General features: G+C 36.5%; 1 protein-coding gene across 2 annotated transcripts in view; it reads right to left on the bottom strand.

Moving 5' to 3' along the window:
* stk32a (serine/threonine kinase 32A) overlaps positions 1–14,036 on the bottom strand; it is a 50,411-nt gene that overhangs the window by 21,499 nt on the left and 14,876 nt on the right. For both annotated transcript variants that reach the window (XM_017421251.3, XM_017421252.2), the window contains exon 5: positions 10,095–10,268. In XM_017421251.3, coding sequence (XP_017276740.1) covers positions 10,095–10,268 — 174 coding nt within the window. The remainder of the gene's footprint in view (positions 1–10,094; positions 10,269–14,036) is intronic.

Here is a 14,036-nt window from a genome sequence, read left to right on the forward strand (position 1 = left end):
AAAAAAAAAAAAAAAGGCCTAGCATTCCTCGAAGGAATGCATATTGCCTGCCACCTTTCGTGCTACACTTTTAGACTAAAATCATCGTACAATGAAAAATTACATAGTTATAGCCATTTGGTTAAACACTGAAAATGACATTACCTGTCATCTCATGAGATATTGTAATATCTTGTGTGATATTGTATGAGCTCTTGGAGTATGTGTTGTGAATGACTCTCAGCTACTACCACACCACATTTTAGCTCAATATCTGTAAAATTGGATGACTTAGAGGCATTTTTATGCAGGCTAAGGTTGATTAGTCATGGCAGCCATCTTGAATTGGATTGACTTCAAAAGTTATTCAGTGGTAGATGTACAGCTAATTATTACTTTCTGAAAGTTTCAATGAAGTCTGTCTAATGGTTCACAAGATATTTTGCTAACAGAACAGACAAATAATCACAAATACATGTACACACACAGACATGGGCGTAAAACATAATTGCTTCACCTTGACCTTCACTGGTAGGTGATAACAAAAAGAAAAGGGTTTATTCTTTGTCCTCGTCTTTCTGACGTATCATCACAACTTGAAAACAAAGTCCTTTGAACTGAGGAGACAATCAATATTCAGAGCCTTTCTCCGAGTGTTCGTACATTACCCTGGATGAGAATGGCATTCTTAAACTGTTTCTGATGTGACTTGATTTGTAATTTTTTTTCAACATCATTATAGATACTACACATTTTAAGCATGCATGTGTAGTGTCAGTGAGTCTTTCCTCTAATAAATCTATTGCCCTGTAAGAATATAGCAGCATTTAGCATATGAAAGGCAGCAGAAACTTGTGTGTGTGTATATTTGTTTCTGTGCAGACAAGGACAACCTGTAGCACAGAGTTTGGCTTTGGGGTACATTAGCAGCTCGACCAGTTCAGGTGCTGGTGGGGTTGAGAAAGGTCAGCTGTGTAACCCTTAATTAGATGACATTTGCCTCAAAGGATGGCACTAAGGAAAAAGGGAGGAGAAAGTGCCACTGCTAAAAAAGCAGGCAGTAGTTGAAAAACAGGACGCTTCTCTCACAGCTAAAGGCCATGCTGTCATTATGATGCTTAAGGACCTGGAGGGGCTCAGACACCTGCCTAAGAAATAAAGCAAAACAAAAAAATCTCATCGGCAGGTTGTTCATTATAAAAATCAATCTGCCAAGCAAGAAGCGAAGATGATTATGACTAAAATTCTTATTTTATCAATCAATATTAGTGACCAAAGTGTTGTAGCTTCACCAGAACCACTTTATTTTATTAAAAGGTGACCTGTTGAGCATTTTTTAAATAAAATTATAATCTCATGAAAAGAGAGCAGTACTCATATTCACCTTAAGGTTAATCACAACCTTATGAGATTTGAGCTTTTCAGAGCATTTTACAACATGAAGCTGTTAGTTTTTCTCACAGGTCCTATCAGGGAGAATGTCAAGTGACATATTCTAAATATCATCAAATGTAGGATAATAAATAATGTTTTTAATCATTAAATGATACATTTTTTCATCAGAAGTCAATCCTATACACTTGATTATTGCAGTAAAGGAAGACAAAATGAAACTACCAGCTGCCTGTCTCAACTAGCACTTTTTCATGTGTTTATTCACTGAGTTTATGGTGGCGCAGCATCTATTGACGCTGAGAAACAGATGGTTCTGTGTCAGCACTGGTCACAGCAGGGCTATGTGAAGAAGGAATTGTCTGATGAGGTGAAACCTTCACCATCTGCAAACGTTTAAAACTGTGAATAGAGTTATTTCAGGGGTAACAAAACAATAAGCCACATGGGACCAAAATGTTGCACTAAATTAAAGTATTGCTCAGTTTTAAAAAAAAGGCACCTGAAGCAGGGATAAAACTTTAGCGACTCTATGAGCTACACTTTGTCACTGGTGTGGCACAATAAACAAAATTGTTGTGCATTTTATTGTAAATTTTCCAATCTGATTCGGATTTAGTGATTTCTTACTTTTATTTTTTGTCTGAGAGTATAAATGTAATTTTTTTCCATTAAAAACAAACCAATTTTTTTTTGGAAATGACTTTCTACCTTCTGCCTGAGGACAAAGGCTCATACTACAAATGAAAGATGTGTGATGGATCCAAAAACAACTCTCTCTAGTTGTGCGAGTACACATTACTCATAAATGTCCAGAGGGGCGAGGGGGTTTCAGTCCTTCTCATCACCTTCATGCCCGACATTTGAGACTAAACGCCTGAGAGGAAGAGCATATAAACCGGAGAGCTACGTATGACATTTATATGGCATTCGTCTGAATAAATATATTCCTGTAATTAGCAGAAAAGCCAATAACACAACTTGGGGGAGAAAAAAATAAATTAAAATCAGGGACAAAGTTTTAACAGTAAAGCTAAAAGCAGAGGCAAAGCTACTATATCCTTAGCTGATGAAGTGGGACAACAGAGACAAGATGAGGAACAGCAGTAAAAGTTTGTGACTCCTGTCAATAAGAATGTGATGTAGGGCTAAGATGGCTCAGGGCAAGTTGATATCCACGGCTATTCTTTCGGTTGACTGGACCTACAAGCTATTAGTAGGATCTAATGACCTCATTACAGCCTGCTATCACAGGCAGAGGGGTAATTTAACCCTGTACCTGGCCATATGATGCTGAGCTGATACTGGAGCTGGCCAACACACCTGAGAACTCAGACTTTTACACACATGCATACAAATGTCCCGCAACCACAAAGCTGCACATTCAGATTCTGGGGCAGGATTGTTTAATATTCTCAAATCAAATTACATTTATTGATGTTAACACTAAACTAGAATACTAATGACATATTTCTAAGTAACACAGCAAGAAAAACATAATAACATTGTTAAACTGTTCATTTCGTCTTCTCCTAAAACTGACATTCTGTCTAAAGGTCATCTGTTAGTGAAGCTGCATTTTTTTTGTTAGATGAGGTTTTGTTAATTTACTTATGACAAAATCCAGAAAAAAAAATCAATGTCAATGCAGAAATTTCTCCATATATAAGTGTTTTATCAATGACAGATGATGTTTTTTTATGCTTGAGCCAAGTAAACATCCTTTTGTTGTTCTCCCCACAAATGTGTATTTGTTGTCTTTAGAAAAAACTAAACAATCTTCTGAAACCTCAAGTATTTTTTTTTTTTCAAAACTGTTTCTTTTCCGTGTTTATCAGTACTTGATTGTCATTTTGTACTCTGTTATTGTCTTCAGTTAGTCTGTGAAAGTGCTCAGAGTTTAAATTACTTTATTATAGACAAAATACCAAATGAAAGTAAACGTAAACTGATAATGGGTTATCAATAATGTCTGTCAATAGTTACTGAAGTAACAAGAGATTTTTGCCTTTGTAATGGATTTTTTGCTCTATGCAACACATTTTAAATGGCACAAAATGTGTATTTTCTAGACATTTGCAGCTAGCATGTTTAGTTGACTTGTTTTTTGGATACATTTATTAAAAAGGTAAAAAAGCGATACCTTGTTGCTACAGTAATGATTTGTAATACTATTTTTTTGGAGGCTGATTGCAAGCAGTTTAATCACAGCCTCTGCTTTAATTGCTCTCTACTCCACTCTTGAAATAAAGTGCAGTTATTTGAGTTTGTCCCTCTCCCTCTTTGGCAGAAAGGAGATTAAAGGAGCTCTAGAAGCTCCAGAAAGCCCACAAGCTATACACTCTTAAAACAAGCAGTGTGCGCATAATGACGATAATGCACAGCTTGTGCACAGAAATACGCTCACTCTCAGAGCTATACAGTGTCTAAATCCTTCTGTTTTACGTATCAACACCCACCAGCCACTTAGGAGCTGTAGTCAGACAGCAGCTGCCTTTGAATGTGAACTGAAGCTCAATGCTTGGTGACTAACATGTCCAATCCAGCAGACTGCTGCATCTTTAACTGTGCCCATCCCTTTTTTGCTGAAAGTGTAAGAATAGGACACCTTTATTATGCACATCAGTGAATATAATTTTGTGTGTATAACAGTCTTGAGTTGAGATGTTCAGGCTTTAAATACTGCAGGTAGACACTTAGAGAAGTTGTGTTTGACACATTGGTAGTCTGATGTAGAGCCCAAAAATGAAGAGCATTGAGCAGGTAGTGAAAGCACCCAGACAGAACTGAAAAGCCAAGGCCAAAACTCACATCACAATTACCAGTGATGAATAATTCACTGAGTCAGAAACATTCAAAGAGTGTTAAAAAATGTCAGCTCTCTCCACTGTCTCATCCTGCCGCTCTCAAACTGAATCTTTACTTTTATCTTCTTCTCTCCGCTGGATAGTCTGCTTCTATGACTTTCTGAATACACGGCTGTCTGCCAGAACCTCTTTTCTCCTTTTCGTCGTACAGCGAGGCACGTGATCGTGGTGCACAAGCAAGCAATTAGCAATCTTTCTGGAGAAGACTCATCTTTGAACAGTCCATCATGTTCAGGGCACAGTCCTCCTCCTCCTCCTCCCATCGTTTAATCTGCTGTTGTGAGCTGGGCTGAGCCGAGGGAGATTTTTGACTACGGTAACGCTCAATTCACTTTTTCAAAGTAGAAGCTGGAGAGCTTGCACCAGCTGGCACCTTAATCTGCATCCATAAAAAAGGACAATATAATATCTCCCCCCTTGCTTTCCTTTCTCTCTCTCTCCCTTCTGTCCTGATTTTTTTTCTTTCTTCTGGGAAATAAAACATTAACACATGTCATGAATAAAGAATATACCTCCGCTGAAGATGTGGCAAATGCTTCTCGTTTTTTAACCGCTGAAAAGAAGAGTGATGACTGTGCCGCTGTTCAACCTGCAATAGTGAATATTATATCTTCTTTTAAAGAGAACATTTGTGAAAAAACCCCACTTCCTTTCATCTTCACCTAACCAGACAAGTAAATTAAAACTACACTCTCCGTTAGCAGCTTTAAAAAAAGGTGTCATGTAGGAGAAAGAAGCAAATAAATAATTTGAAGGGGCACTATGCTTGTGCTACTCACTCAGAATAAGAAAAAGCACACTTAAACTACAAGCATGTAGCAGAACAGGGAAAAGCATTACAGTTTATGTAGCTAAAAAAAAGAACAATATGGGGAAAAAATGAAATAATAATAGGGCATATTGTTATTTGGCTAAAATGAGCATTTTATTTGAAAGGATGCATCCCAGTGGGGGTCAATTAAAGGTACTAACTATAAAATACAACAAAAATTTATCCTGAATTATGTAAAGAAAATGGCATAGTTTAAAAGAGTACACTCCAGAAGTTTTCCAAATATATTGATAGGTAATTCTGAAATGCAGGTAACAAGGTGTTTGGCTGAATCAACCATAACAACATGGAAGAAAAAACATTTGCTAGATCAGTAAGTTTACTGTTTCCACATTTCTTAACTCAAGTCCAATGCTCAAAACATTCATAACTTAAACCTTAATTCATTTTCAGTTTGTAATATGATATATGGTATACGTTACTTGTCAAATATTAGTGTAAATACATACCAATACAGTAAATGCTTTTCTGTATTCAGTTTTAGGATTTTTTTTCCTTCTGGAGTGTTGGAACGAAATGAAACTTTTAATGCTTATTAAATAACGTTTATTGTAACAATGATAATTAATGTATGAGATTGGGACCTTTACTCGTCTGTGTCCGATAAAAGTCAAAAAATATCCTTTAACAACTCTAATGGGCAGTGTAGTTACTAAATGAACAGCGTGACATTGACTTACTAAAAGCATCTGCTGACTGACAACGTGCAAGTCTTTCCATTACGAGGATTCCAGGAGGCACCAAAATGCTCCTGAGAACATATCCAGAGATAATTATGGTTGATGTCAAAGAGACTGTGGTGAGGTAAACTCGTGCACAACCATGACAGCCCATGAAAATACAAATGCACACACTCCTCCCATATCACACACATTTTCCAACTGTCTTTCCACTTGTTTGGAGAGACTCACGAAGTCTCTGCAGATGTCATCTAATTGAGGCTCGGCCTATTGTTAATAATTCAAGCCCTCTGGAGATGTTGGTGTTAAAACACTAACCAATCCTGAATTAGACTGAACGAGATACATGACACCTCTCATATACACAGAACAATTAGAGTACAAGGTCTCAAAAACACAAACACACCCTGTGGACGAGCAACATTTGGTTTAAAAGATATTGTGTGAGGATAAAAATGTGTAATAAATGTCTAGTATTCCTTGAAGGAATGCTTATTGCTTGTTGTTCTCCATGCCAGATTTGTAAGACAAGATAAACTGATTTTAAAAAGAAATTATGGAATTTTAACCTTTCAGGTCAAATTTTGACAATAACATTATGCATTATTGTACAAACTGAAGGGGGAACAAGATATCTTATTGAACCCTCTGTTATTTCTCCAGTTGTGAATCAGAAAAGCAAAAACTCAGTTTTCTTTAGTTGTTTCAATAATTTCCTACTATCATAAGGCAATATGTCTGAGTCTCTCTTCAAATAGCCCATGCTGCGTTGAAAGAAAAATCTTTTTACAAAACAAAATTCCAACATTCAGACGTAAAACACAAGCAAAACTAAAAGAGAGCTAAATAATATAAAACACAATTTTTTTTATAGCTTGTCCTTCCTGAAAAAGATTTATAGTGTAACACTGCCAAATGAAAATAGCCAGACAGAGGAATTATAATTCTGCTTACTTTATTGCTTTTGTAAGTGTGTCTAGACAGCAGTTTTAAAAAAGGACAGAATTGGCTGGTTACAGGTCTCCCTGATCCAGTTGTAAAGGGGTGAGTGGTAATTACAGATTTTATCAAAAGACATGTAAATCTGACCTTTCAGAGTCCACTGCCTGCTTAAAGATACATCTCTAAGGGTACCAAATATTTGCAGGCAACCATCAGTACTGGTGTTAACTTGACTGAGATAACTTCTGTAAAAATAATGATGATGATCAAACGATCACAAATGTTATTCCATCAGTCCCCTGCAGACACCCATTATTGATAAACTTCCTCCATTAATTTGGACTAACATTGCTGCCATAAAGATACATTTACTATTTGTTAAAAAATTTTTTAAGAGTCAGCTCTTTTAAATCTGAGGCCAATGATTCTTAACCAGAAAAAAAAGTGGAAAAGCTCCCTCTACATTGGGAAAGAGTCTTTGCATCAACCAGAGAAAGTTTTAGGGTGTTTTGTTCATGAATGATGGTACGATGGAGAGGGAGATGGATCGATAGAATGGGGCCACAGTCACTGTAATGAGGGCATTACTCCAGTCTGTCATGGTGAAAAAAAAGCTGAGCCAAAAAGCAAAGCTCTCTAATTACTGGCACATCTACATTTCATTTAGGTATGGATTATGACCAAAAAAAAAAAATTCCAGATACAAGTGGCTAAAATTAGTTTCCTCCATAGAGTGGTCGAGCTCAGCCTTATAAAGTATGAAGCTCATCTGGAGGGAGCTTAGAGTTGAGCTGCTGCTCCTCTGCCTCGAAAAGAGTCAGTTGAGGTGCTTCGGGCATCTGATTAGGATGTCTTCTAGAAGCCACCTGGCCATGCCCCACTGGGAAGAGACCTAAAACTTTCTAGAGGGTTTTCATGTTATCTCTGGCCTGGCAACTCCTTGGGATCGCCCAAGAGAAGCTGGAAAGTGTAGTTGGGGAGAGGGATGTCCTGGACCTGTTAACCCCCGCAATCCAACCACAAAAAAGTGGAAGAAAATGAATGAAATGGATAGACTGACAGTGACAGATGGGTGTTCTTCAAATCTTTCCGATTTCCAAGTGTCTAAATTCTCTACATGGACAAATGTGATTCTAAGAATTACATCATACATTAAAGGTTAAAAGAGACAATTCTTTATCTATTTTGAGGGCTTTATACTTATTTTGTGAGGTTATGGTTTTGTGTGAATTTTTTGGTTTGTTGTGAATATTTGGTTACGTGTAAAAAAAAATTACTTTAACTGTGAATATTTAGCTATCACATTGCATATACCATTGCCAATCACAGTCTGTCACAATCAAAATGAGTTGATAACAGAATGGTCACACTCACATATTGTCCATCACCAGACTATCAGATGGAAAATATGTACATTGAGAATTTGCAAGCATGAAGGCAGGTGCATCCTCCCAAAAACACATTTTGAAGATTTTTTTTAAGTGCATTCACTTACTAACCAAAGTCATCACATCCACACCTGGGGGTGGAAATTATTTATTCCATTTCCATAGAGATGAGCAGAGAGTTACTTTCGTCCGCACCTACAGTTTGAAGCTAATGAATGCGGATTGAAAAGACGTTGATGCCATCTACACAAACAACCCCAACACCTGTGCACCAAGTGGCAAAGCTGTTCCAGGAATAAAATAGCAAAACAGAATTGAAATATTGATATTTTGCAACGGAGTGCATGAATAAGCAAATTAATAATCTGCCCTATTTATTTCTCTCCCTCCCCTCCCTGTGGAGGTTTAAGAGCAGGGACAAGAGCAAGCAGCCTATTTAACGTTAAATGGTGTAATTTGTTATTTGTGGGTGTTGATAAATTAGTGTTCCCTGTTACTGTGATGTTTTCTATTACTCATGATCTGAGAAAGCCTCTATTTCTATGATTATCTCTGCTCAGTCACCAGAGTGGAGGAGTGAGTCCAAAGGCTAATTCACAGAGGGTTTGTTATTTTTTTCACGTTTGCCTTCAGCCATTCTGATAAAGTTAACTTGTATTTAAATGTAGTTAAAACTTTTGAATGAATAACCACTGCATGATGATTCATTCCTGCTTAGTCATTCATTTTTGTCCACTACATTGTGTCATCATTTTACTGAGAAAAGACTTGGGTGTTTTCATTTCAGGCAGCGCTAAAATCCTGACCAACGCCTGTAGAAAAAAAAAGGAGTTTTGCTTATAAGTTCATCACAAGGGCAACATTTGTCTTCAAAAAGGGCTGTCTTGAAGCCACAATACAGAATCATATTGCTAGTGATAGTGACATTTATCAGCTCAGATTACCCCTCAGTTGGAACACTTTTTAATGTAAAGTTTCTTTATGTAGATATGGTTTTGAATGACAAATTAATGTTTTTGTTAATTAGCAAGAGAAGGAGGACTGGGTATAAAATAAGCATTTTAAAGAGGCTGAATCCCTTTGAAGAAAAGGTGGGCAGAAGTTCATCAATCCATAAAAAATATATCTAAAAACAGTGGAACAATTTCAGAACAATGTTCTTCAATGAAACAATAGGAAGTTGATTATCACTATTCTTGTGTACATTTTCCGTCCAAGCTACTTCAGAATTTGGAGTTCAACAAATAGTTCACATTTGCTTAACAAAGTGCACAACATTTTGTGTTAAATGTAGGAGAGATGAAATGAACAAGTACTATTAGCACTTTAGTAGTGTGCCTGTTAGCTAAAAAAACATTAAAAAAATATTTTAAAAATATTTACCAACATGCAAATTGATTTAAACTCAATGAATTTCTCTCAGGGTTAAATAAAGTATCCATTCATTTATTCATTTCAGAATTTATTGTGAAAATAATGATTTTGTATGACTTGTGTAAATATGAACAAAAAGAAACAAAAAGAACTGGAAAAGAAAACAGCAGATAACATACAAAGAGATGTAAAATCTGAAGACATGTAGCTTTTTTAAAATGATGTAGATTTGTCATGAATAAAGATGATCAGATTTTTAACATTCTGCTTGCTCATCAATGTTAATGTAGTCTGGCAGTACGTCTCGCTGTAATATGACACCAGCTTTCTCAATCACTTTAACAACTTAAGATAATAACATTTGGCAGTGCCCGGCCTTTCTTGGACCTGTGAGTCAGTAACTTTGCCACAGCAGCAAATATTTCTGCCTAAAAAGCACTTAATGTGCATTTGACAAATTAAATGGGACATAAACACATCAGCATCAAACAGAAACGGTGGATTTCACAACGGCTCGGATATGGGCACACTAATCTGTTAGCTTATCCTCACCTGTCTGCACAGAGGAATCAGTCACGATAAAAGAACAGAAGGGGCCACCTAATGGCCTGTGGAAGAAAATTAGGAGAAGAGCTCTCACCTGTGGATGATGTGCTTGCTGCGGAGGTATCCCAGAGCCAGAGCTAATTCACAAATGTAGAGCTTCACCGTGCTCTCTGAAAAGTGGACGTTCTGCTGGAGGTGGTACCGCAGGTCGCCACCCAGGAGCAAGTCCACCACCATAAACATGTCCTCTTCATCCTGGAAGGAATACCTACCGAAGCAGAAAAACAGATGTTTAGGATGAGGACAAACAAAGTGTAAACAAAAGTGATACAGAGTGAGATTTGTGGAAAAAAAAAAGTTGTTATGGCAAAGTTGAGAAAAGGTTAAATGCTTGTTTTAATAAGACAGAGTCTGAGGAAATTTAAGGAAATTTAAATTGGCATTGGAGGATTGAATAAAGTAATTAGAAAATATTAAATTCATATATCCACAATAAAATTGTCAGGATTTGAGTTATTTTTTAAGTTTCTTTTGTATTAGGTTTTTAGTTTCATGTTGTTACTTTTTGTATAGTTGTTGCTCTCTCTACTCTTTGTGTCCCTGTCATTATTCACCTGTCCTCAGCTTTATTAGTTTGACGGCCACACCCATCTACACCAAGTTTGCAATCAGTCATTTGTGTCCACTTCCCAATCACCACCGTCTGTCTTTAACCATGATGGGTAGATGTCCGGTAGAAAAAAAAGCCCTCCAACTGGAAAAGCATTGTTAGAGATCAACTTGCAGTGCCACAAATTATTTTATCCATCAGCAATAAAAAAGATGCCAGAATCAAACTGAATTTATGTCAGTCTTTAGATCCTCAAACAAATCTGTTTCTTTATAACAGTGTAAAAAACTTCAGTGCACTAGGTTTTTTTGGGGGAAAAAAAGAGGCAAATGATTTGTTAAAATTACCAACTGATGAGCGTTCCAACAGCAAGAACTCAAAAACCCACAACTTGAAAAGCCTCCCAGAGCTTCTGAGGGAGCATGCTGCTCCGCTCTGAACTGAGTCATGGCTTAGACAATAAACATGACTGTGTCTTCAAGGATAACAAGCTCAGAAAAGCCTTGAATATATTCTAAAAAAAAAAGTGGTATTGCAGCCTGTAGAGAAATCCGACAATTAAACAGAGTACATGTCTAACAAACCAATATGAGACATATGAGCCCCGTTTCCCTTCTTTAATCCTAATGGTTTCAATCACTTGATTTTAAACAGTCAGACTTTGTAGGACACCATTTATTATCCTTTTTATATCTGCCATTCTGTGTCAGGAGAAAGCCAGATGAGGAAAGGCAGCACATGGAATGATAATCTCTTTTGTGATTACATCAGTGATAAACAGATTATCTTTTTTATAGAATGTGCACAATGTTGCCGGGCATGTTCACGTCTATCCCTTCATCAGCAGTGGTATGAAACTTGATTACGGTGCAGAGTCCTGAATCCAGCAAGCTTTTCTACTCAGATAATCCCCGTTTCTTTAGCCTGTGTATTTATCCACATGTCTTGCAAATTTTGACCTAATTTTCAGAAACATTGTAAAACCATACTACTGATTTTGATTTTGCGAGGTAAGCGGTGGGTAATTTATTTATTTATTTTTCTTCCAGAACAGCAAAGGAGTGCAAATCAAACTTCAAATGTAGAAGGCAAACCATAAACAAATTCACTAAAGAGCAAAGTGGACAAGATTTCAGTTTGCCTAGAGCAACTGAATGTTTTACATCTGCAAGTTCATATATTGCATAAAATGTGGAAACTATCCTGCAGCTCCTCTCAATTCCATCTATGTGATGACAGTGTAAGGTTGGCCGTGGTTTGAGTGGAATAAAACACCATCATCTTAGCTCAGACTCAGTGCTCAGTGACCAAGGAGGTTTTTTGGCACGTTGGAAAACTCTCCTCCTCTGGGACCTTCACAGATAAACTGAATGTGGTGGGTTTTTTTCTTTTTTCTGCACTAGATGGATGAGGATTGATTGATTGAGCTGACTCCAAACTGTCTGCTAAGGCTCATATAATGCTGAGACCACGCATTCTTTAATTGCCAGTGTCTTGTCTTGAAGAGGGAGGCACATTTGACAAAGTGCTTCCCAAACAAAGAAACACAAACGGGTTTTTCTGTTTGTTTGTTTGTTTTTTCAGTGAATGTTAAAAAATGAATGCATCATAAAACTTTAAGTATCACTATATCAAAATAGCAAAGATATAACCGGAGCATCTTGAATTTAAATGAGGCACTCAACAGCAAACACACACAAACAAAACAGTTTAAAGGTTTAAAATTGTATGAACCAATATCAGCTTCTTTAACATGTAGTACACTTCATATGAAAATATGAGATATTATAAGTTACACTAACAAGTTTACTTAGCTTTATTTGCAGAGGATGGATGCTTAATCTGTATGACTCATTCAGTCTTGTATTGGAAAGCTCAGGAGAGAACATATATGCAGATGGATCATGATGGTTTTCCTAAAGATTTAAAGCCTAAACAGCATTTGAACAAAACTTGTGCAAGAAAATCAGCTATACTAGGAAATATTCTCTTCGAAAATTGACATTAGAAAGGATTTTCAGAAGGTTTAGAGAAGTCACGATTGCACTTAACAAAATGAGCCTGGAGCTGGTCTAAGGATAGGCAAAAATGAGTTTAAAATGGACGTGTTTCTAAAAATGTACACATATATGGTGAGTTTACAAAGATTTGAAGTAGCAGCTGCTTTGTATCAGATGTATGTGAGATGTAACCATACAAACAGAGTGGAGCTCTGTTTAGAGATGAGAGAAATGCATCTCAAGATGGAAAATGATACAACACTTGAGAGGGAAGCAGAGAGGAAAGAAGCTTGATATCAAAGCATTGCCTAATTTAGAACTTGTAGTTTTTCAAAAGCTGATACAAATCTGGCATGTTTCATAGATTGTTATCTTATTCTGACACTGTAATCAACATATTTCTACATTTTGTTTATAATTTCCCTTGTGAAGTGCCTGCTGAATAATAGTTATTAAACATAGGATCAAGGGATAAAGCATGGATACAGGAATAGAATATCATTAAGCACAACAGTTTTAGAGCAAGCCTGGAAGTTACAAAAAACAAGCAAAGCTTAAAACTATAAACCCAAACAAGAAAAAACAAGGCTGTCTGTAGTTTAAAGAATGAGCTACACAACAGCTGGTGTTTGCTGGATGGGAACCACTTTACACTTTCTATTAATCTTTTGATTAACTGCTTCCAGCTCTCATCCACCATCTTTCTTTTTTTTTGTTTCTAGCCAGTGTTTCATCCTCTCCTTCAGCCTATCACACTATTCAACACACACACACACGTGCATGCGCACATCCTTACAGACACATTCAGTGTAAATACCTCTAACCCAGCAGAGTTAGTTAAGGTTGTAAAAGATCCAAGAAGCTGCTGTCACAAGTGTTTAGGAGACTCAAACTGGACTTTAATTGCTCTCTTTTTTTGGCTGAGAAAGAGTGGCCTCTTTAAGAAAAATAAATAAATAAATGAATGAATCTGCTCTGGTATGAAATACAAGGAAACATTTTTTTTGAGATATGAACAGCCCAGTGTTTTTTTTCTTTATTAAAATTCTTTATTTCTTGATTTAGAATTATAAAGCAAAGCAATTATAAATCAAATATTTATTTTATGAACTTACTCTAAACTGATGCAAGGGATTGCCATCAGTGTGAAAGTGGACTTTCAAAACTTTGTTCTACCTTAAGAAATGTGTGGAAAAAAATAGACTGACATTGTTAATCTTTCTTTAAGAAACAAAATTTCATCCCACTCAGACTTTTGTTTTCTCAATTTGTTTGAACAAAGGAGAAAAATAGTAAAAGTAAACATCCAAACCTCCAACATAATTAATATCTTTGATTGTTTTTTCTGTAACTGCACTGCTTTCAGTGTAAAGTAGCTTGAAGCTGGAAGTTTCTGTTTCTGTTTCTGAAGTTTTGGTTTTTGGTT

This window comes from Kryptolebias marmoratus, linkage group LG13 (assembly GCF_001649575.2).
Source record: "Kryptolebias marmoratus isolate JLee-2015 linkage group LG13, ASM164957v2, whole genome shotgun sequence".
NCBI lineage: Eukaryota > Metazoa > Chordata > Actinopteri > Cyprinodontiformes > Rivulidae > Kryptolebias > Kryptolebias marmoratus.